Raw genomic sequence first — 23,387 nt, forward strand, 5'->3', positions numbered from 1 at the left:
ACATGAAAAGTTGCTCAACATTGCTAATTATTAGGGAAACAGAAACCAAAACCTCAATGAGACGACACCTCTCAGCCATTAGGATGGCAACTGCCAAAAACCCAGAAAATAGCAAGTGTTGGTGAGGATGCGGAGAAATCGGAACCCTTGTGCACTGCTGGTGGGAACATAAAACGGTGCAGTCCGTGGAAAATAGGATGATGGTTCCTTAGAAAATCAAAAACAAAGGCCAGGCGCGGTGGCTCACGCCTATAATCCCAGCACTGTGGGAGGCCGAGGTGGCTAGATCACGAGGTCAAGAGATCAAGACTATCCTGGTCAACATGGTGAAACCCCATCTCTACTAAAAAAATACAAAAAAAAAAAAATTAGCTGGGCATAGTGGCGCACGCCTGTAGTCCCAGCTACTTGGGAGGCTGAGGCAGGAGAATTGCTTGAACCCAGGAGGTGGAGGCTGTGGTGAGCCAAGATCGTGCCATTGCACTCCAGCCTGGGTAATGAGCGAAACTCTATCTCAAAAAAAAAAAAAGGGAAAATTAAAAACAAAATAACCATGGGTACCAAAAAAAAGTAAGAATGAATAAGATCTAGTATTTGCTAACATAACAGGGTGACTGTAGTCAAAAGTAATGTAATTGTGCATTTAAAAATAACTAAAGGAGTATAATTGGATTGTTTGTAACACAGAGGATTAATGCTTGAGGTAATGGACACTCCATTTATAACAATCACCAATGTGATTATTACACATTGCATGCCAATATCAAAATATCTCACATAACCCATAAATACATATGACTACTATGTAGCCACAAAAATTAAAAATTAAACATAGAACAACCATCTGATCCAGCAATTTCACTTGTGAATATATACCCAAGATAACTGAAAGCAGGGACTCAGAGTTATTGGTAAGCCCAAGTCCATAGCAGCAGCCAAAAGGTAGAAGCAACGCAAGTGTCCATTGACAGCTGAATGGATACATAAAGTGAGGTAAGTATGCACAATAGAATATTATTCAGCCTTGAAAAGGAAAGAAACATGTTGACACGTTACAATATAGATGCACCTTGAAACTGTTATGCCAAGTGAAATAAGCCAGTCACAAATGAACAAACACAGTATGATCCCACTTATATGAGGTGGCCAGAGTGGTCGAATTCATAGAGACAGAAAGTAGAATAGGGGTTGCCTGTGAGGTCCAGGAGAAGGAGCAGTAATTCCTTACTGGGTGCAGCGTTTCCGTTTTGCAGGACAAAGAGTTCTGGAGTTGGATGGTCATGAAGGTCGTACAACAACATGAAGGCATTTAGTACCATTAAACTGTATGCTTAAAACCAGTGACGATGGGAAATGTTATGTGATTTTACCACAGTTCAAAAAATTTAAATGAAATTAGATATTGATTGGGCTTAACAATAAAAAATAAAGTATTGAGTAACAACCAACCCTTTTTAAAGACAGGAAGATAAAATGTAAGTATTATAATTACTGGCCGGCGCGGTGGCTCACGCCTGTAATCCCAGCGCTTTGGGGGGCTGAGGCAGGTGGATCACTTGAGGTCAGGAGTTCAAGACCAGCCTGATCAACATGAAGAAACCCTATCTCTACTAAAAATACAAAACTAATAAGGCTTGGTGGGGCATGCCTGTAATCCCAGCTACTTGGGAGGCTGAGGCAGGAGAATCACTTGAACCCAGGAGGCAGAGGTTGCCGTGAGCCGAGATCATGCAGTTACACTCGGGCCTGGGCAACAAGAACAAAACTCCATCTCAAAAAAGAAAAAACAATGTATCAAATAATGCTGAGAGGTGTGAGCTACATCACAAAGACATGCACAAGAAATCAAGCATGCACTAGGTCACAAGTGTGGCAAACAGTTCACAAATGTTGCAAGGTCCAATTCCCAGAGTTCACCTCTCACGTCATGATACTGAGAAACAGCACCCACTCACATGTCATGATACTGAGAAACAGCACCCACTGGAGGTACAGCAAAACTTCTTAGTGTGGCTTGATGTTAATTACATAGCTAGGCTGTAGTATAAGTCATTCATGTCCTTGGAAGCCAAACACACAGACACGAGAAGCGTGGCCTAATACTGTAACCGTGGGTACTGCCTGATCTGGGCACTAGTGTCGTAACACATTCACTTCTCCCCTGTGCTGCATCAGAGGATACTCCGCCTCCCAATGTACAAGAAAGTCCTCTTTTTCCATCTAGCCATCAGCTTTAGTAGATGAGGGACTTGGGTAGGAAGCCTTTGCCTTCCTTTCCTTGTGGCAAGGAATGCAGAACAAATACGGTGTCTGTTACTTTCTGAACATAAAGGAAAATACATTTTAAGATTTTCCTGTGTTCCCAAGTAGTGGCTGTAGAAATAGCCCCGCAGTTCCAAACACACAGACAATTATAAATACCCAAAGAAATACTCTGTCCACCACCATGGCCACGTATTTCCAGTCATCTTCTACCTGAAATGCAAACAAAAATTAGAGCTGGTTTAAAAAACAAAACCATGAGAAACAAGCTTTGTTTCATCAATAAGCTCCTTCTTTTTCAAAGAAGATTTCTCCAGTACTTTTTTTTTTTTTTTAGATGGAGTTTCGCTGTTGTTACCCAGACTGGAGTGCAATGGTGCGATCTCGGCTCACCGCAACCTCTGCCTTCTGGGTTCAAGCAATTCTCCTGCCTCAGCCTCCCGAATAGCTGGGACTACAGGCACGCACCACCATGCCTAGCTAATTTTTGTATTTTTAGTAGAGACAGGGTTTCACCATGTTGACCAGGATGGTCTGGATCTCTTGACCTCGTGATCCACCCGCCTTGGCCTCCTAAAGTACTGGGATTACAGGCTTGAGCCACCGCGCCCAGCCTCCAGTACTTTTTAAAGCAAATATTGGCAAGGCAGGCGGATCACCTGAGGTCAGGAGTTTGAGACCAGACTGGCCAACATGGTGAAGCCCCATCTCTACTGAAAATACAAAAATGAGCCGGGCATAGTGGCGGGCATCTGTAATCCCAGCTACCCAGGTGGCTGAGGCAGGAGAATCACTTGAACATGGGAGGCAGAGGTTGCAGTGAGCCAAGATCTCACCACTGCACTCCATCCTGGGTGGCAGAGTGAGATATTTCATTTCAAAAAATAAATAAATAAGAATTTTTTTTCTTTTTTTCTTTTACCTTCAAAGCTACCGCAAATCAACACAAGAAATTTTGTTTTGTCTGAAGAGGGTGGATGCAGAGCCTCCATGAGTGCCTCAGACAGCAGACTCTCCAGTAAAGCCCTGACTCCGTGGGTCACCAGGGACCTTTCCTAATTGCAAGAGACACTCCTGAGAAGCAGCTACTCAGAGAGCTAGACTCATGCTTTGCAACACTAGGTAGTCTGGCTTTCTGGTAAGTCTGGGGAATGAGTTTGAGGCGGCGGGCGGTGCTGCTGGGGATGGCGGATGTGGAGTATGATTGAGGACCCCTTTATCAGGAAAAGGCAGTCCTCCAGCCCTCAAAGGGATGCTGGCTGTGGAGAGCTAGTTGTGTTTCTCGAAGTTCCTGACCCTCCAGCCTTCCGCCACTGTCTCCACAGTTGTGTCTTGAGAGCCCTAACTGGTAGTGATTAAGTCAACAGCAGCTGTCTCTTAGATTAAAAAAAAATTTTTTTAGGAACAGGATTTTGCTGTGTTTCCCAGACTAGAGTGCAGTGGTGTGACTGTGGCTCACTGGAACCTGGAACTCCTAGGCTTAAGCAATCCTCCAGCCTTAGCTTCCCAAGTAGCTGGGACAACAGGTTTGGCACAGTAAAAAAAAAAAAAAATTTTTTTAAACAAAAGAAAAAAATTGTTTTTTAGAAACAGGGTTTCAATATGTTGCTCAGGCTGGTCTCCAACTTCTGGCCTTAAACAATCCTCCAGCCTTGGTCTCTGAAAGTGCTGGGATTACAGGCATCCACCACCATGCCCCGCTAATTTTTGTATTTATCATAGAGATAAAAATTTTAAATTGTATGAAGATGTCACCATGAAGGTGAATCTTTCTGGGCTCTTGTCCCATAACACACCTGCATGACAGCCATTCAGAGCATCTGCCCTCTGCACCAATAGGGCAGGGCGGACTTTCCATCTCACAGTCTCCTTTCACCAGGAGTGATGGCTGCCGGCAGCTGCAGTCCGAGGTCAAACCCAGACACCTGGCCTAAGTTTCAGATGACCTCAGCTAGTCACCCACATGGTGTGGGAAATTGGCATGATTCTCTTGAGCTCTGTCTTTGGAGGCTGAGGGAGGTGCATGCTGCTATAGTTAGACTCTGGGCAGCAGGAGCAGAGTACGTGAATGCTAAAAATATCCCTGGGGCTCATTTCACCAGCACCTAAATCCCTCTCGAGTAGAAGTGGGAACGGAGCTGCCTGAATGAATGCATTCCCGCCTCTCCCACTTCTCCCAGCACCCCCAGGCTGCACCCTGCTCCGAGCTCATTTCTCCTTCCCTCTGGGGCAGCTTTTCTCTATCTTTTTATTTGCTGCTGTTTCTTGTTCAGGGTTGTTTTTGTGTGTGTGTGTGTGAGACAGGGTCCTGCTCTGTCTTCTGTCTACCAGGTTGCAGCCTCGAACTGCTGGGCTTAAGCAATCCTCCCACCTCAGCCTCTAAAATGGCTGGGACTATAGGTGCACACCTTGGTGCTAATTTGTTTGTTGGTAGGATAGGGCCTCGCTATGTTGCCCAGGCTGGAGCTCTTGGTTTCATTAACTGAGGTTGCCCTGAATGTTTATTTATTTATTTTTATTTTTGAGATGGAGTCTTGCTCTGTTGCTCAGGCTGGAGTGCAGGAGCACAATCTCAGCTCACTGCCACCTCCGCCTCCTGGATTCAAGCGATTCTCCTGCCTCAGCCTCCCAAGTACCTAGGATTACAGGCCTATGCCACCACACCTGGCTGGTTTTTGTATTTTTAGTAGAGATGGGGTTTCCCCATGTTGGCCATGCTGGTCTCAAACTCCTGACCTCAGGTGATCTGCGCACCTCGGCCAAGTGCTCAGATTACAGGTGCGAGCCACCGCGCCTGGCCCTGAATGTGTATTTTAAGCAAATTTTGCTTGAGTTCACATTTCTGGAGGTGGAGATTTGCTCTGGGGCTGTTGGCACCTGACCCCACTCCACTGGCAGGTCTGACCTTGTCAGTCCACCCATAACCATATAATAACACAGCCAGATCTCAGCAAGGCTGCCTGACCCTCTCAGGAACAAAACTCACACTAAAGGTCTGACTGTGTCTCCAGAGTGCCCGAAGCCATGTGGAGGGGCTGCACATTTACCTCCTTGGTTGCATTGTGGCTCTTCATGTTTTCTGCTATGAAATGAACACTGTTAATCACATCTTCAACTTCAGGTGAGTGCTCTGAATTTTCCGCCATCCACTGTAACGGCTGATGACTTAATCTTCTCTTGCTGGTGGCAAGCTCATTTGATTTGTGACAATGGAAGCATTCTTTAAGATGTCTGGGTTCCCCACGGCTCGCAAACTTGCCCTTGGTGGGCCTCCTGGCAAGGTCTCTAGGCACTGCATCAGAGCCTGTGCCCCTTGTCTTGTCCAGAGGCCACCTCATCAGCAGGACCTGGGGCAGCAGCTGCAGGAAAACTGTCTTCACCCACCTGGGCATGGCGTGCGTCGTCGGGGTGCGGTAGTGTATGTTCAACACAAACACAGTCACCACGATGGACAGTGTGACAAAGATCATGGTGAACAGCAGGTACTCACCCACCAGTGGGACCACCAGAGAGGTGGATGGGATGGTTTCTGTGATGACCAGCAAAAACACAGTCAGAGAAAGCAGGACTGAAATACAAAGCGTCACTTTTTCACCACAGTCCGAAGGAAGGTAAAAGACCAACACAGTTAGAAATGAAATAAAGAGACAGGGGATGATCAGATTAATCGTGTAAAACATCGGCAATCTTCTAATGTAGAAAGAATAGGTTATATCTGTGTATATTTCCTCACAACAGTTGTATTTTATGTCATGTTTGTAGCCAGAGGCATCAATAATTTCCCATTCACTGTTTTCCCAAAAATCATTCATATCCACTTTTGATCCAATGATTAGAAGATCAATTTCAGCTTTGTCATACGTCCAGGAACCAAATTTTAGTGAACAGTTTTGATGATCAAAAGGGAAAAAGGTGATATCCATAGGACAGGAACTCTTAAAAATAGCTGGTGGAGTCCAGGTTATCGTGCCATTGTATTTAAGAAGAGCTTTTGTCTTGCCTTCAACTTGGAAGTCACCAACAGCACTGCAAAGTAAGTCAGACACCATTAGTAACACTCCCTTTGCTATGGGCCAGAATACACCAACAGCAGCTTTGGAAAGAGACTACAGTGGATAGAGACCCATACTTATTATAGAGAACAATGTCTGGCTTCCAAATCTTATCCGCAGGCACACGAAGAGTCTCAATGCCGTCGTATTCCGTTGGATCCCAGCGCAATTTATAATCATTCCAGATCTAAGATAAATAGAAATCGACTTTTAAAATTTCTTAAAAACTTTCTTGTCAGGCCCATTGGCTCACACCTGTAATCCCAGCACTTTGGGAGGCCGAGGTGGGCAGATCACTTGCGGTCAGGAGTTCGAGACCAGCCTGATCAACATAGTGAAACCCCATCTCTACTGAAAATACAAAAACTAGCCAGCAGTGGTGACACATGCCTGAAATATCGGTTACTTGGGAGATTGAGGCAGGAGTATCCTTGAACCTGGGGGGTGGAGTTTGCAGTGAGCTGAGATTTCATTACTGTATTCAGCCTGGTTGACAGTGAGACTCTGTCTGGAAAAAAAAATTCGTTTATTAATAACTTTCTTTCAATGATAATTTTATGATGGTTCAACAGCTGTTTTTGAAAAAGAAAAATACGCTGGTCATGGTAGCTCGTGCCTGTAATCCTAGCACTTTGGGAGGCCAAGGCAGGAGGATCACGAGGTCAGGAGATTGAGGCCAGCCTGGCTAAGGTGAAACCCCGTCTCAATTAAAAATACGAAAAATTAGCCGGGTGTGGTGGCACTCACCTGTAGTCTCAGCAACTCAGAAGACTGAGGCAGGAGAATCACTTGAACCCAGGAGGTGGAGGTTGCAGTGAGCCGAGATTGTGCCACTGCACTACAGCCTGGATGACAGAGTAAGACTCCATCAAAAAAAAGGAAAAAAATACATTCTTCTTTTTTTTTTTTCTTTTGTATTTTTAGTAGAGAGGGGTTTCACCATGTTGGCCAGGATGGTCTCGATCTCTTGACCTTGTGATCTGCCTGCCTCGGCCTCCCATAGTGCTGGGATTATAGGCGTGAGCCACTGAGCCTGGCCAAAAATACATTCTTATTTGAAGAATGTATTGGTTTCTATCAAAATCTGGACAATTATATCCATGGGGAAAAGGGGGCTAAATAGCTGAGCTGATTTGGGCAAATATTTCATTAGATGATTATCTATTGATTGTTAGTTGCTCATCAAAGTTTTTGGCTCAACTTCCATATTCCATGAGCCATACTCACACATTTCTAATACCAAAAAGCTCAAGGGTATGATGGTAAGTTTTGTCTTGTTTTTTAACAAAATCTTTATAAAAGATTAAGACTTCCTTTTTTTAATTTTCAAGACAGAGTTGTGCTCTGTCACCCAGGCTAGAGTGCAGTGGCGTAATCTCGGGTCACTGCAACCTCCGCCTTCCAGGTTCAAGAGATTCTCTGGCCTCAGCCTCCTGAGTAGCTGGGATTATGGCATCCACCACCACACCTGGCTAATTGTGTATTTTTACTGGAGACAGGGCTTCACCATATTGCCCAGGCTGGTCTTGAACTCCTGACCTCAGATGATCCACCTGCCTCAGCCTCTCAAAGTGCTGGGATTACAGGTGTAAGCCACTGCACCGGGCCAAGACTTTCTTAAGGAAGAAAGGGTATAACTGATAACACCAGCTGCTGGGAATCTCACATACATCTTCCAGTGCTTAGCCACCGACTTCTCCAAGCCTGGTCAAGCAGGGATCAAAGAGCAGGCAAGCCTCAGACCCTGGAGCTCAAGTTACAGATAAAAATGGGAGATCTGAGAGCAGCAACCAGGAAGAATGGAAGTCTCTATGTCAGAGGGACCTCTGTCACTAGGTGTCTGCACCTGTGAAGTGTGCATCAAGTCAGCTATTACCAGAGCTGAACTTTAGGCTTTGGAGATGACCTAATGGATAATATTTTATGTTCTATAACCAGTTGGAGATGGAGCGAGGTAGTGTTTATGGGGGTTTTTTCTTCCTGCAAGGCAGTGCTGAAGGAAGTGCTATGGGTTTTATCCATTGGACATCATTAAGCTGACACACGACATAGGCACATACATGACGCAGCCACAAATTGGTTTCCATGATCTGGTTTACTTCATCCTGGGAAGAAGAAATAATATGTTTAGCCTCAAATGTGCTTGCCATAGAGGTCTTAGAGCAGAAATGACAACTAAAAAGAACCAAATCTTACTTATTCACGCCAATGGAAGAAGACTGAAAGGCAATGCCTGAAAAGCATCCAGCATGCAACCAGAAGTGCAGCATTTCCACATCTCCCCAGCCCTTTAAACATGGCTCTAAACTCTTTCAGAGATGATTTAAGTCTCACCTTTTCTGTGAAGCGCTTCTGATCTCTGCAGCCTATAAAGGTTTCTAGTTCCGTGAAAGGAAGGAAGGAAAAGAAGAGCAGACAGCAGGAAGGAGGGAGGGAGATGCTGCAGACCTTGGTGGGGGATTCCAACCAGGCTTAGTGTTTTTGCCGGTTCCCTAAATTCCTCCCATTCTCATGCCTCAGGGCTCTCCAGGCTCTGAGTCCTGAAAGCCTGCCACAGGAACCTACCTTAAAATATCAGCCTCTGCAGGGCGCAGTAGCTCACGCCTGTAATCCCAGCACTTTGGGAAGCCAAGGTGGGTGAATCACCTGAGGTCAGGAGTTCAAGACCAGCCTGGCCAACATGGTGAAATCCTTCTTTACTAAAAATACAAAAAAATAGGGGGCTGGGTGCAGTGGCTCACACCTGTAATCCCAGCACTTTGGGAGGCCGAGGCAGGTGGATCACCAGGTCAAGAGATCGACACCATCCTGGCCAACATGGTGAAATTCTGGCTCTACTAAAAAAATACAAAAATTAGCTGGGAGTTGTGGCTTATGCCTGTAGTCCCAGTTACTTGGGAGGCTGCAGCAGGAGAATCACTTGAACTCTGGAGGCAGAGGTTGTAGTGAGCTAAGATTGCACCACTGCACTCCAGCCTGGCAACAGAGCAAGACTCCATCTCAACAACAACAATAAAAATTAGCTGGGTGTGGTGGTGGGTGCCTGTAATTCCAGCTACTCAGGAGGCTGAGGCAGGAGAATCGCTTGAACGCTAGGCAGAGGTTGCAGTGAGCCAAGATCGCGCCATCGCACTCCAACCTGGGCCACAGAGCGAGACTCTGTCTCAAATTAAAAAAAAATATGTCAGCCTTGGCCACCATGGAGTTTCCTGCTGGCAGCTGCTACTCACCCACTACCACTACCCCTACCCAAGTTACCATTTCAATCATTCACTACACAAATACATATTTAGTAACCACTATGTGCTCTATAAATATTAGAATGTCCTGCCTTCATGTGTCTTAGCTGTCAGATGGGAGACATAAAATTACTAATAGATCTATACTATAACACAAGATAGTGATAAGGCGTATAAAGACAAATAAAGATGGATGGAACGGTCCATGTGTGGACACACACACTCATGCACACACACTCATGCACACTCACACTCATGCACACATGTACAATCACATACACAAGCTCACACTCATTCACACACCCATACACACGTGTGCACACTCATGCACAACCACACACATGCATACACACTCATGCACACACTATGCACATACATCTCATGAATCATCACACATCCATGCGCACACACAGTCACCCACTCACGTGCACACTCATGCACACACACTCATCCACATATGCAGTCACACACAATCATGCAAACACGAATGCGCACTCACACACACATACATACATTCGTGCATACTGTCACACTCATGCACACTCATGCACATAGTCTGACACCCACATCTATTCTCGACAGGTTGGGCAAAGAAGGCTTCTCTGAGGAGGTAATGTTTAAGCAGATAAGTAAATGACCAGAAGAGGGTCAGGGCTGTGTGGAGAAAGAGCATTCCAGGTGACATCCCAAATGTAATGAGTTCCTAAGCTACCACCTCTCAGTGGGAGAACTACCAAAGACACAGCTGGCACCTTGAGCAGCCTTGCGGGCGGCAGCCTGGGGGCTGTGGGTATTTCCCCAGTGTCCAGCAGTAGAGTCTCAAGTCTTCCTCAGCCAACCTTGCCTCCCAAGACACTCAGGCACCCTCCAGAGTAAATGAGCTCTGTGATGGTGGCCGAGGGAGCCGTGGCCAGGCTCAGACACCAGGTTGCCCTGGGCCATGTGGCTGCCCTGCTGTCTGTTCTCCCCTGCTCCATACCCCCTGCTGCCCCTCCTGGAAAACTCTAAACAGTAACCCTGCCAGGCTTCCTCTTTCAAATGGGCCCGTGATAAGACAGGCCTGTGACAAGGCAGGTTAAGCCCCAAGAATGGGCCTGTGACAAGACAGGGTAAGCCCCAGGGTTTGAAAGGTCAGCAAAGGAATTACAATATGGGTTCCTGTGAATCCCGGGAAGCAAAGAAATGAGCTGTACTTATCCACTGGTTCACCAATTCATGGCTTTACAATTACACAAGCCTGCAGTCAGTACCTTCCGGTGATGAAAGTCCCCTTGCAATCTGCAGAGTCCAGCAGGGGCCGTGTCCATAAATCCACTCATGTTGGTCAGGAATGGACTAGCCCTGCAGTCTCAGTTCCAGCAAGCCCTCCAAGGTGACTGGCATGAGCCCCAACTGCCTCCAAAGCCTACTTTCTCTCTGAATGAACACACTGTGTCCAGAGGGCTGAGATCAGTTAGCAAGAGCCAACTCCACAGCCTCACCTCCACAAGCTGGGAGAAGCTCCAGGTGGTATGGACATGGCCCATGGGGGTATGGACACCTTCAGAGATGTCAGCTGACCCTATGGAGCAGGACCTGTCTGGCAAGTCGTACTCTCTCTCCATCCAATTCCAGCTCCCACCAATGGGCACGGCACTGCTATCAGACGTCCCTACTGGAGGAGTCCAAAGACCCACAGCATCAACCCCGTTCCTGGCGACATCACCCTGTACCTCCTTCTTGGGAAAATCAATTAATTGACACAGCAGTGCATCAAAGGCTTTGACTTATGATTTCAAATGGACTCATTGCTGGAGCAGCAGCAGACTCAGAGACCTGAATCAGAAAGGCCAAGTGGGCTGCACTGCACCAAGGCTTTATCTTTGTCATTTTGGATACGCCAGGCCAGCACAAACACCGGGCAGGGGCTGTCCTGGATCTCCCCAAGGAGCACTTGACCTTGCTCCTGCAGTGAAAAGAAACAGAAAACTTTCTGGCCAAGGTCATTTTGCATGGCATAAACACACTTCCAGGTAAAGCCTTGGTGCTCCAGGGCTAAGCTGGGGATCAGACAGAGGACCCCAAGGCCTTACAGAAGGGAGGGGGCGACAGAGCCTCCTGGCTGTGCCACTTCTCTCGGCCACCCCAAGTTCACCTGACAACACACAGCTGGGCATTTATCCCAGAGACATGGAGGTTTATATTTACACTAAAACCTGTACACAGATGTTCACAGCAGCTTTATTTGTAACCAACCAAAAACTAGAATCAGCTCAAATGTCCTTCAACGAGTTAATAAACAAAGCACCATGGGCCAGGTGAGGTGGCTCACATCTATAATCCCAACACTTTGGAGGCCGAAGCTGGCAGATCACTTGAGGTCAGGAGTTCAAAACCAGCCTGGCCAACTTGGTGAAACACCATCTCTATTAAAAATACAAAAATTAGCCAGGCATAGTGGCGCATGCCTGCAATCCCAGCTACTTAGCTGGGATTGACTCCCAAGTGGGAGTCTGAGACAGGAGAATCACTTGAACCTGGGAGGCGTGGGTTGCAGTTAGTCAAGGTCACACCACTACACTCCAACCTGGGCAACAGAGTAAGACTCTATCTGAAAAAAAAACCCAAAAAACAAAGCAGTCAGCAACCAGAAGGAATGAACTACTGATACACTTAATGACTCGGAGGACTTTCTAAGGGATGATGTTGAGGGAAAACCCCAGTCCCTGAAGTTTATCTACTTTATGATTCCAGTTATGCATAACATTGTTGAAATGAGAAAATTTCAGAAATGGAGGGCACATTAGTGGGGAAACCAGGCAGAGTCTACAAGGGATCCCTCTGTTATTTCTTACAACTGTATGTCATTCTATAATGATCTCAAGAAATAAAAGTTCAGTGTTAAAATCCTGCAGTTCCAAGTCTCTTTTACAGCTGGAGATAGTCAATGAGATGGAAAGCAATAGCTCTTACAGAAATCACAGAAGTCTAGGATGTACACTTTGCCCTTTTTCTCCCTTCCTTCTATTTCTTGCCAAGAATGTGAATGGGAGGATGGGAATACAGTAGTTATCTTGAACCATGAGGCAACACCAAGAGAAGCCTCCTGCAAAGAGTGGTGAAATAGAAAGGAAGGAACCCTGGTTACTGTTGCCGCTGGGATTGACTCCCAAGTGGGAGTCTGAGACAGGATCCTTTAGAATCTGTGATCCTTTAGAATCACAGCCCGTGGGAGTGACATCCCTGGAGTTGTGCAGTGCATAACCTGGGCAATTGAACATAGATGTGCAACCACTAACACCATGAAACTGACCGATGTTAATCTCCCGGACTGTTAACCTTTAGATTTCTGTTGCGTAAGTAAGGAATAAACTTGTTTGGTAAAGGCTGTAGGTTTTCTTTTAATCTCTGATACTAGCAACCAAATATAAATATCAAAATCTGCATTTACCAGCCATCCCAGCCCCAACTTTAGAGTAACCTCCTGCAAGGGTGTGTCCAGCAGGGTTGTGGAGTGAGGCCATGCAGTGAGGTGGCCGTCACGGATGTCAGAGGAAACTCAGTTCAGCTCTCTGTTCACAACAACCTGGTCCATTGCAAGAACTGCTTCCAGCCTAGCAGAAGACCAAGAACCAGAACAAAGCTACTGGGCTTGGGAAGGGGATCAGAACAGGCACTAAATAAATACTTACTAAAGGATGGGAGAGCACATCCAGGTGAGGGGAAACATCTGGCTTTAATTTTTTCAGCCAGTGCATGCACATTTCCAGCCTGGGTCACAGACAGAGGACTGGGCCAGGGTCCTCTTCATCCCCTGGGAAGGATGGACTGGAGAATGCAGTGGGGCCTGACTCATGCTTGTCATGAGGGTCTTTCCCCTGGTGTACCCAGAAGGGCCACCGCTGCCTCATCCACAGAGGAAAGTCTGGGAGGAAGGAGACCCCTTCGCCATCCATGGCTGTGGCTGACTTGATGAGCAGGGCTCCCCCTCCATGTGCTGTGGTCTCAGGAGCGCTCTAGCGCCCCTCTCTGGAGATGCTTCAGACCTCCTTTGCTTCTAAGCCTGCACCTTCCTGGAATTTGGTCTGAGCCCTGGAGCCCAGACCTTACTGTACCCAAGAGTATGGGCCTTGCCACCTCCTCTCCCTGCAATGGGGGAGCACAGCTTATCCAAAAAAAACGAGCTCCGGGCCTACTTGCCCTTGAACACGGTAGCAAGGAATTAAATTAAATCCTCAAATTCCCATCTTCTTTTTTCCAAGGCTGAATGGAATTGCATTTTTTTGTTGTTGTTGTTCTCATATAACTTAGAAGACTTAAAGCAATTCTTTTTCTTCTTCTTCTTCTTTTTTCCTCCTCTGTCACCCAGGCTGGAGAGCAGTGGTACAATCTCGGCTCACTGCAGCCTTGACCTCCTGGGCTCAAGCAATCCTCCCACTTCAGCCTCCCTAATAGCAGGGACTACAGGCGCGTGCCACCACACCTAGCTCATTTTTGCATTTTTGTAAGACAGGATCTTGCTATGTTGCTTAGGCTGGTCTCGAACTCTTGAGATCAAGGGATCTGCCTGCCTCAGACTCCCAAAGTGCTGGGATTACAGGCATGAGCCACTGCTCTCGGCCTTAAAGCAGTTTTAACTGTGGAGTGAAAATGGCATGAGCTTTGGAGTTAAATCTCCATTTTGCCATTTTGTAGTTATACAACCCTGGGAAAGTCACTTAACCGAGCTTCCGTTTCCTCAGCAGTGAGATGAAGATGGCCACACAGTGTAAACAGGCGTCAAGTGCATAATGGGCGCCCCACGAAGTTAGCTCCCTTTCACTCCCCTGCAACTCTTGTTTCATAAACTGGCTCTGAAAGCACTTCCAAGAAAAACACTGCCTCGACACAGACAGTTGCAACATCGGTGGGAAAAGTGCCTCCCTCCCAAATGGGGATGGCTTTGAAGGGCCAGATCTTGTGTAGATTCGAGTTTATCTGTATTTCTAAAATTCCTTCATTTACCACATGCAAAAGTGCAACAATGCTGGGGAAAGCTCTGATCAGAGAGCACTCACCACGTTGGCTAGCTGGGTGATGGCCACTTCAAAGTGCACCGTGACAGGGTCGGACACATTTTCCACGGGCCTGATGAACCGGTTGTAATGAGAAAACAGTTTGTGGAAGAGCCTCTCCTCAGTTGCGCAGCCTGCACAGCCTGCGAGGCCAAACCGAGGGGAAAGTTAGAGCCAGCCGGGCCACTGGCCACTGCAAAGATTCTGGGCAATTCTTCCCGGGCCCTGTGGGGAGTGGACGCTCCAGCCCATGACTGCATCCTGGTGCCTTCCCCACCTGTGCGCGCTCCACCAGCACCCATCTCACCCCACCCTCTGTGCCTCGGCTGTTCACCTTTACCGTAAAAGCAGCAATTTCAGGACTAGAGCAACATCAAAGCAATGATGTTGGTCAGAACATTTCTTCAAGTCTAAGGCACTGCAGATATAAAGGAGTAGACACAAGGCTTGGAATCTTTGCTTATGTAACTAAAGTAACTCAGTCTTACTGATGGCGCTAGACTCTTCCCAGTAATTAAGGAAAATCCTGTCCTTTCTTGTCTAAAATACTGATCCAACTAACACCTGTGCCGAACCAGCGAGGTGATCCGCTGGGGGATCTTCACCAAGCAAACTGAAATAACTAGTGATTTCATGATGGGCCTGGCAAGTCAAGTTCTTTTAAAAAATCAACTTTGAGGGCATGACCAGACGCTTCTCAAAAGAAGACATTTATGTGGCCAAGAAACATGAAAAAAAGCTCACCATCACTGGTCATTAGAGGAATGCAAATCAAAACCACAATGAGATGCCATCTCATGCCAGTCAGAATGGCAATTATTAAAAAGTCAAAAAATAACAGATGCTGGTGACACTGTTAGAGAAATAGAAAAAGAGAAATAGGTACACTTTTACACTGGAGTGTAAATTAGTTCAACCATTGTGGGAGACAATGTGGAGATTCCTCAAAGACCTAGAACCTGAAATACAATTTGACCCAGCAATCGCATTATAGGGTGTATACCCAAAGGATTATAAATCATTCTATTGTAAAGATACATGCACACATATGTTCACTGCAGCACTATTCACAATAGCAAAGACATGGAATCAACCTAAATGACCATCAATAATAGACTGGATAAAGAAAATGGGGTGTATATAAACACCATGGAATACTATGTAGCCACAAAAAGGAACCAGATCATGTGTTTGGCAGGGACATGGATGGAGCTCAAAGCTGTTCTCTTCAACAGACTAACACAGAAACAGAAAAGCAAACACTGCATGTTCTCACTTAAAAGCTGGAGCTGAACAGTGAGAACACTGGACATAGGGAAGGGAACAACACACACTGGGGCCTGAGGAGTCAAGGGAGGAAGAGCATTAGGAAAGATAGCTAATGCATGCTGGGCTTAATACTTAGGTGATGCGTTGATAGGTGCAGCAAACCCCCATGGCACGCGTTTACCTACGGAACAAACCTGCACGTACACCCTAGAACTTAAAATAAAATAAAAATCAACTTTGAAATTCAGGTATTTTGGAGATTTCTGAGAATGCAAGGTTTTTAAGGCAAATTTACTTGACACATTTTTAAAAAATGGAACATGGTTCTTAAATAATAGCCCATTCATTCACTAAATTCTAGATAATAATTTTATGCATATCTCTTTGTTTTCCAAGAAAATCTTAAAAGTGGGGTTCCTTGTCCTCATTTGACATAATTCATTTCATGACTACCTCCTCTGCATTTTCCCTTGCAGAATTCAAATTTTATACCTAACATAGGATTTCACTAATTTACCAAAGGGATTTATACATTGAAAGAAAAAAATGGAAAGAGCTTGAAAAGCTCATCAGGCAAAATGAATGGAAAGCTCTCTGTTAAATTACTAAATGGTAAGAGTTGCTTGATGAATGCCTTTGAAAACACTGAAACACTAGGGTTTTAGCAGGAAGGACAAATTTAAGGTAAAACATCATTCTTGCCATCATAATTAATCACGGTAAACATATTTCTCCATGACAGACAACAAATAATCCTCCTCATTACCCATTGTCTTCCTCCTTGAGACATTTTATAGCAGATAAACCCCCTGTCAGCCTTGAAAAGCAAGTCCCCTGCAAACCTAACAGCACAGTAATGTGATTTTGTTCAGCAGAACAGCAGTTATCAGTTTCTAAGTTGTAACTTTTAAAATGAATTATCTTACTCTTGAGACACGTTTCAGCATAGTAATGTGACATGTTTCCCAAAACGAACATGATTACCTAGAAAATGGAAGGGTTCATTGACTGAGTTATAATATCAGCTGACAAATTATCACTTTGAAAAAATATTAAACATGACTATAAATAAATAGGTTCAATATAGCCACAGCAGAGATGATAGAAAACTGTATCATTCTTATTATTCTTTGTCAATAAACTTATTAAGAATAACAAACTTATTATTCTTATTAATAAATTCTTATACTTTAATTATTCTTATGCTTCATTCTTCTTTCATTCTTCTTATTATACTTTAATTGGGAAAATAAAATAAAATATGGCTTACACTATGTTTCATGGTCCTCTCCTCCCCACCCTACCCCTCAGATTTCATCTTTTATGTTACACCTAATGAATAAAAAGCAAATAGATTAATTAGCAATTGTAACAGTGGTGGCTCCTATGCAGACCATAGAATCTTTTATTAATATATCTTCTCAAGCACAACTATAAAAAAGAGTAAATACATATAGCTACAAAGGGAACAGATAAGCAGAAATAAAACCTACCTTTAAAGAAAGGTGTGAACACACACAGCCAGAGACACAAGCCCCCATGAAGGAATCCCTGCCCTTTGCTGGTTGTCATAGTTAAAACACACTTGGATTCCTTTTTTTCTAGGCAAAGGATTGTGGAAAACAAAGAGCTATCAGCCGCAGGCATCCAACCTTGACATCATCAGAAGCCCACTGCAATCTGCGTGTGTCTTCTGAGAAACCAAAACATTCCCATGACTTCACACAGTTATTCACAGTATCAGAGACTGAGGCAGACATGAAGGGCGAATAAAACGATGCGATCTGATGTCAGATGAGTCATCACATTTCCTAGCAGCCTAGATGTGGCTTCATGCAAGAAAGGTGAAGAAAAGCAGAGAGGAAATGCTGAGGCAGACAGGACCCCTGGAGGACGAACACCTGTGAGTGGCTGAGACCTTTCTGTGGTGCAATATCAACCATAATCAGGGGGATTCACTGAGCTCCAACTACAGGTAAAGTTCACGCTAGGTCCCAACAAGTTTGTTCTGACTCATGAGTTCTCCAGTTGATCAAAACTTAACCATGTTAGAAAACTTTCTAAAATATGAATCCTCATTTCTGTCTTAATGAATGCAGCTTAAAGAGAACAGAAGTTTGTTTTTGTTTGTTTCTGACTCCAGGGCTTCCAGTGCCTTGTGTTTCTGAGTTTCTGAGTTCAGTGCTCATCCAGGACTAGATGTCAGAGAATGAGAGGAATGGATACACCTGGATATTTTCACATTTATTTAAATATTCTTATTGCAAAGCATGGTGGATCATGCCTGAATCCCAGTACTTTGGGAGGCCAAGGCAAGAGGATCTCTTAAGGCCAGGAGTTCAAGGCCAGCCTGGGCAACATAGGGAGACCTCATCTCTACAAAAAATAGAAAATCAGCTGAGGCATGCTGGTGCACGCCTGTGGCCCCAGCTACTTGGGAGGCTGAGGTGGGAGGATCACTAGAGCCTGGTAGGTTTAGTGCAGTGATCTGAGATTACACCACTGCACTCCAGCCTGGGAGACAGAGGAAAGACCCTGTCTCAAAAGTAAATAAATGTGCTGGGCTTAGTGGCTCATGCCTGTAATCCCAGCACTTTGGGAGCTGAGGCAGATGGATCACTTGAGGTCAGGAGTTTGAGACCAGCCTGGGCAATATGGCAAAACCCCATCTCCACTAAAAATACAGAAATTATCAGGGCATAATGGTGTCAGCCTGTAGTCCTAGCTTCCCAGGAGGCTGAGGCAGGAGAATCATTTGAGCCTGAGAGACAGAGGCTGTAGTGAGCTGAGATGGCATCACTATACTCCAACCTGGGTGGCAGAATAAGACCCTGTCTCAAAAATAAATAAATAAATAAATAAATATCCTTGTTAACTGGTTTTCTTGTAATTTTCCTCTTTTCTGTATAAGTTTAATGTCAGTGGGTTTATAATTAATTGAGCCTCTGACCAGATCAGTGTTGGTTAAAGAGGAATTAGAACTGAAGAAAGACCAGGCATAGTGTGCCTCATGCCTATAATCCCAGCACTAGGGGAAGCCAACGCGGGCAGATCCCTTGAGCTCAGCGGATCCCTTGCCCAGTTTGAGCAACAGTAGCCTGGGCAACATGGTAAAAACAGGTTTGTACAAAAAATACACAAATAATTAGCTGGGCATGGTGGCATGCACTTGTAGTTCCAGCTACTTGAGAGGGTGAGATGGAAGGATCACCCGAGTGCAGGAGTTCAAGGCTGCGGTAAGCCCCAATCATGTCACCGCACTCCAGACTGGGTGATAGAGTAAGACCCTTTCTCAAAAAAAAAAAAAAAAGGCTGGGCATGGTGGCTCACACCTGTAATCCCAGCACTTTGGGAGGCCAGGGCGGGTGGATCACCTGAGGTCAGGAGTTTGAGATCAGCCTGACCAACATGGTGAAACCCCATCTCTAATAAAAATACAAAAAATTAGCTGTGTGTGGTGGCAGGTGCCTGTAATCCTAGCAACTCCGGAGGCTGAGGCAGGGGAATCACTTGAACACGGAGGGTGGAGGTTGCAGTGAGCTGAGATTATGCCATTGCACTCCAGCCTTGGCAACAAGAGTGAAACTCTGTCTCAAAAAAAGAAAGAAAGAAAGTAAAGAAAATTGCAGAGATGGAAGTTAAAAGCCAACACATGGGGAGAAAATAAACATGTTTTCAAAAAATAAAATTAAAAAATCAAAAAAACAAAAGATTTAAAGACATTCTGTTTTTTCCTCATGTTACTTGATACTGCTTCATGTTCATATTCCAGGAATGTGTTTCTGTTCAGCTATGTTGTTGAAACAATCTAAACTCTAGAGTGCTGTCCATGGTTTCGTGAGGTGGAAAGGATGAAGGGAGGTGGGGGGATACATGGAGCCCTGGACGAAAAGAAGCTAATTAATATTGGAAGTGCTTTGGTGTCTCCCTATTGCCCACTCCACTTTACCCCTCCTTCCTTGTAGCCATTTTTAAAGGGAACTAGAAAGAAGCAGTGGATCGTAACTTTTTCATGTCCATGAGTCAGATTGAACCTATGGATTCTTGGACGTGGTGGCTCACACCTGTAATCGCAGCACTTTGGGAGGCCGAGGTCAGGAGTTTAAGACCAGCCTAGCCAAGATGGTAAAACCCCATCTCTACTAAAAATACAAAAAAATTAGCTGGGTATGGTGGTGAGCACCTGTAGTCCTAGCTACTCAGGAGGCTGAGGCAGGAGAATCACTTGAACCCAGGAGGCAGAGTTTGCAGTGAGTTGAGATCACGCCACTGTATTCCAGCCTGGGAGACAGAGTGAGACTCCATCTCAAAGAAAGAAAGAAAGAGAGAGGGAGAGAGAAAAGAAAGGAAAGGAAAGGAAAGAAGAAAGAAAGAGAAAGAAAAGAAAGAAAGAAAGAAAGAAAGAAAGAAAGAAAGAAAGAAAGAAAGAAAGAAAGAAAAAGGATCCTATACCTCCCATATACATATGCAGATTAAACAGAATTTTGCATATGACTTCTGGGAACTCACAGATCCATAAAAAGCCAACTCTGGGTGGAGGGTAACCATAGTTGGTTTCATAGTTTCCCCCACTATCTGTCTCCAGTCCCTCTATATCATCCCTTTTAAAAAATTATATATTCTTGGCTGGGTGTGGTGGTGCCTGCCTGTAGTCCCAGTTACTTGGGAGGCTAAGGTGAGACGATCCCTTGAGCCCAGGAGATCAAGTCTGCAGTGAGCTGTGATTTCACCGCTGTACTCTAGCCTGGGCAACAGAGTGAGATGAGAGCCTGCCTTAAAAAACAAAATAATAAGAAATAAGAAATACATTCTAAAGAGCTAATGTGTTAGGAAATGGATAGGCTTCGGAGAATAATTGTTGGGTTTCTTTTTGTTTTATTCAGAAGCTCATTTCAATTTGGAGGTTTTCTGAGGAAAAAAAAGAGGTGATACTGTTTAATATGAAACTTTTATTATAAAAACTATTTTAAGCTTCCCTCCACTCCCATTTGCTAAATTAGATTCAGTACTTCATTCTGATCTGAAAATAAAGACAATTTGATATGGTTATATACGATTGATTATGCTCTTGTTTGAAGTTTGAGGGTTTTTTGGCATAGAAACTGCATGAATGAGCATGTTTGTTGACCTTACTCCAACTGTCAGTTCTCTTTAAACTCAAAATGAGAACATTCTTTAGTTGTCCATAAAGAAACATAAAGGAAATAGCCCCTTAAACATGTATTATTTATAACTCCACTGCAGCAAATAACATCATCAATAATTTAATGATCCCATCTGCTTTTTTAAAATATCCACTGTCATTAACTCTCACATGTTCAAATCCTGAGTCGGTGGTATTTCACATCCACCACTCTTGACATTTCCAAATCACGCAGGGAAAATGAAACAGCAGTAGGGTAAGTATTCAAATTAAATGCTAATTTTAAACCACAAAAAAACATTAAATAAATCGCTAATTATAAGGGAGGCTCCAATTAACTCTACAATGCCCATCTTTTGTCCATCTAAATTTTAAGAAAAAAAGAGAGGCTTAGAGCCTGGGGTGGAGTCATGCAGTGAAAGTTAAAACTGTGTTGAGACTGTTCAGACATTGAATAAGAACTAGAGCTTCCTCTGAGCATGTCCTGTGTGCCAATCACCGTGCCAGGGTCTCTAAATTCTCACTTTCAATCCTCACAGGTTAGGTGACAGTCAGGGAGGGAAGGTGACTCACTGAAAGGTGCGTCGCAGCTGATCAGTGGCTCAGTTGGAATTCCGATCTAGGTCTGTCGTGTCAAACCTTAAAGCAATCCTAAAGTGCTGTTTGATCCACGAATACTTTGTATGTTCAATATATTTCTAAAAAGCTGTTACCGACATGGGCTGAGGTTAGCCCCACCTGTGTCATTATTCACCACGTATTCCCTTGATTCACTCCACCTGGTGAGGAAGCCAAGGCTAGTTAATACAGGGAGTTGAAACAGTGGACAGAATGCCAGACAGAAGTGGGAGCTGGGGAGATCGCTCCCTTAGGCCACAGGCTGATGTCAGGCAAGTTCCCAAAGCTGGGAGAGTGGCCAGTGACAGCCACACCCATCCATCCAGGCCGTGCTCTTGCTAGCTGTGTCATGAACATCTCGAAGGTAAGAGCTGGTGGAGAGCACATGGGCCACATGCCTCCAGCCAGAGCAATTCCCATACAGACCTTTGAGAACCTTCTATCAATAATAACCTTCTATTATCTCCCTCCAGCCTTTAACAATCATCTCTGGGCCTTTCAAGGTAGAGGGAAATGTGCCTAAGTTTTAAGTCTCTTAAAACATTCAATTCAGTTACGATTGTCATAGAACACAGCAGTTATTATCATATAATTTATTGTACTGTAGTAGACCCAGCTCTGTGATTGCAAATGAAAATAACAATACCAATGTGTTTGTTTCCTAGGACTCTTGTAACAAATTACCACCAACTTGGTGAGTTCATAGAGCAAAAAGTCATTCTCTCACAGTTCTGAGGCTAAAAAAGTCCTTTTTTTTTTTTTTTTTTGAGACAGAGTCTTGCTCTGTTGCCAGGCTGGAGTGCAGTGGCATAATCTCAGCTCACTGTAACCTCTGCCTCCCAGGTTCAAAGTCTCCTGTCTCAGTCTCCCAAGTAGCTGGGATTACAGGCATGGACCACCACGCCCAGATAATTTTTGTATTTTTAGTAGAGATGGGGTTTTGCCACATTGGCCAGACTGGTCTTGAACCCCTGACTTCAGGTGATTCGCCTGCCTCTGCCTCCCAAAGGATTATTGGGATTACAGGCGTGAGCCACCTCTCCAGGCTGAGGCTAAAAGTCTTAAATTGGGTGCTGGAGCAAGGCCACACTCCCTGTGGAGGCACTAGGGGAGGATCCTTCCCTGCCTCTTCCAGCTCCTGGCTGGAATTGCTCCAGCCTCTGACTTTGTGGTTGTTCGGCTTTTCCTTGTGCCTGTGCCTTCTCCTCTTCTGTCTCTTACAAGCAAGCTAGTTCTTTTGGGCCTCCAGGTAATCTCCGATAATCTCACCTCTGGATTCTTAATTACAGCTGCAAAGACCCTTTTTCTAAAAAAAGATCACATTCACAAGTGCCAGGGGTTAGGACATGAATACATTTTTTTTTTGGAGGGCCACCCTTCAGCCCACTACACCATTGGCCGCAGGATTGTGGTGAGGATTTAATTAGAAAATGTATCTAATAGCAGCTACTGAAATACATAGGGGCAATACACATTCATTTTCTTCTTCCAGAGAAGAACATTTTGTTTTTTGTTGTTGTTGTGGTTTTTGAGACGGAATTTCGCTCTTGTTACCCAGACTGAAGTGAAATGGCACGATCTCAGCTCACCGCAACCTCCGCCTTCTGGGTTCAAGCAATTCTCCTGCTTGAATCAGCCTCCCGAGTAGCTGGGATTACAGGCGCGCACCACCATGCCCAGCTAATTTTTGTATTTTTAGTAGAGACAGGGTTTCACCTTGTTGACCAGGATGGTCTTGATCTCTTGACCTCGTGATCCACTCGCCTCGGCC

The 23,387-nt window shown here is 44.9% G+C and overlaps 1 protein-coding gene across 2 annotated transcripts; it reads right to left on the reverse strand.

The window, feature by feature from the left end:
• Positions 1-718: 718 nt before the first annotated feature.
• On the reverse strand, positions 719-17,597 carry CHRNA6 (cholinergic receptor nicotinic alpha 6 subunit). Of its 2 annotated transcripts, XM_002757013.6 has the most exons (6): positions 17,349-17,597; positions 14,590-14,729; positions 8,375-8,419; positions 6,392-6,501; positions 5,310-6,288; positions 719-2,475 (listed from the first exon to the last, which is right to left on the reverse strand). In XM_002757013.6, the coding sequence occupies exons 1-6, from the start codon at positions 17,500-17,502 to the stop codon at positions 2,344-2,346; spliced, it is 1,560 nt and encodes a 519-aa protein (XP_002757059.1). In that variant the 5' UTR covers positions 17,503-17,597; the 3' UTR covers positions 719-2,343. The 2 variants fall into 2 exon arrangements, with proteins under 2 accessions (XP_002757059.1, XP_035126342.1); XM_035270451.3 differs by lacking the exon at positions 8,375-8,419.
• Between the last annotated feature and the right edge of the window lie 5,790 nt (positions 17,598-23,387).

The sequence above is a fragment of the Callithrix jacchus genome, chromosome 13, assembly GCF_049354715.1.
Source record: "Callithrix jacchus isolate 240 chromosome 13, calJac240_pri, whole genome shotgun sequence".
NCBI lineage: Eukaryota > Metazoa > Chordata > Mammalia > Primates > Cebidae > Callithrix > Callithrix jacchus.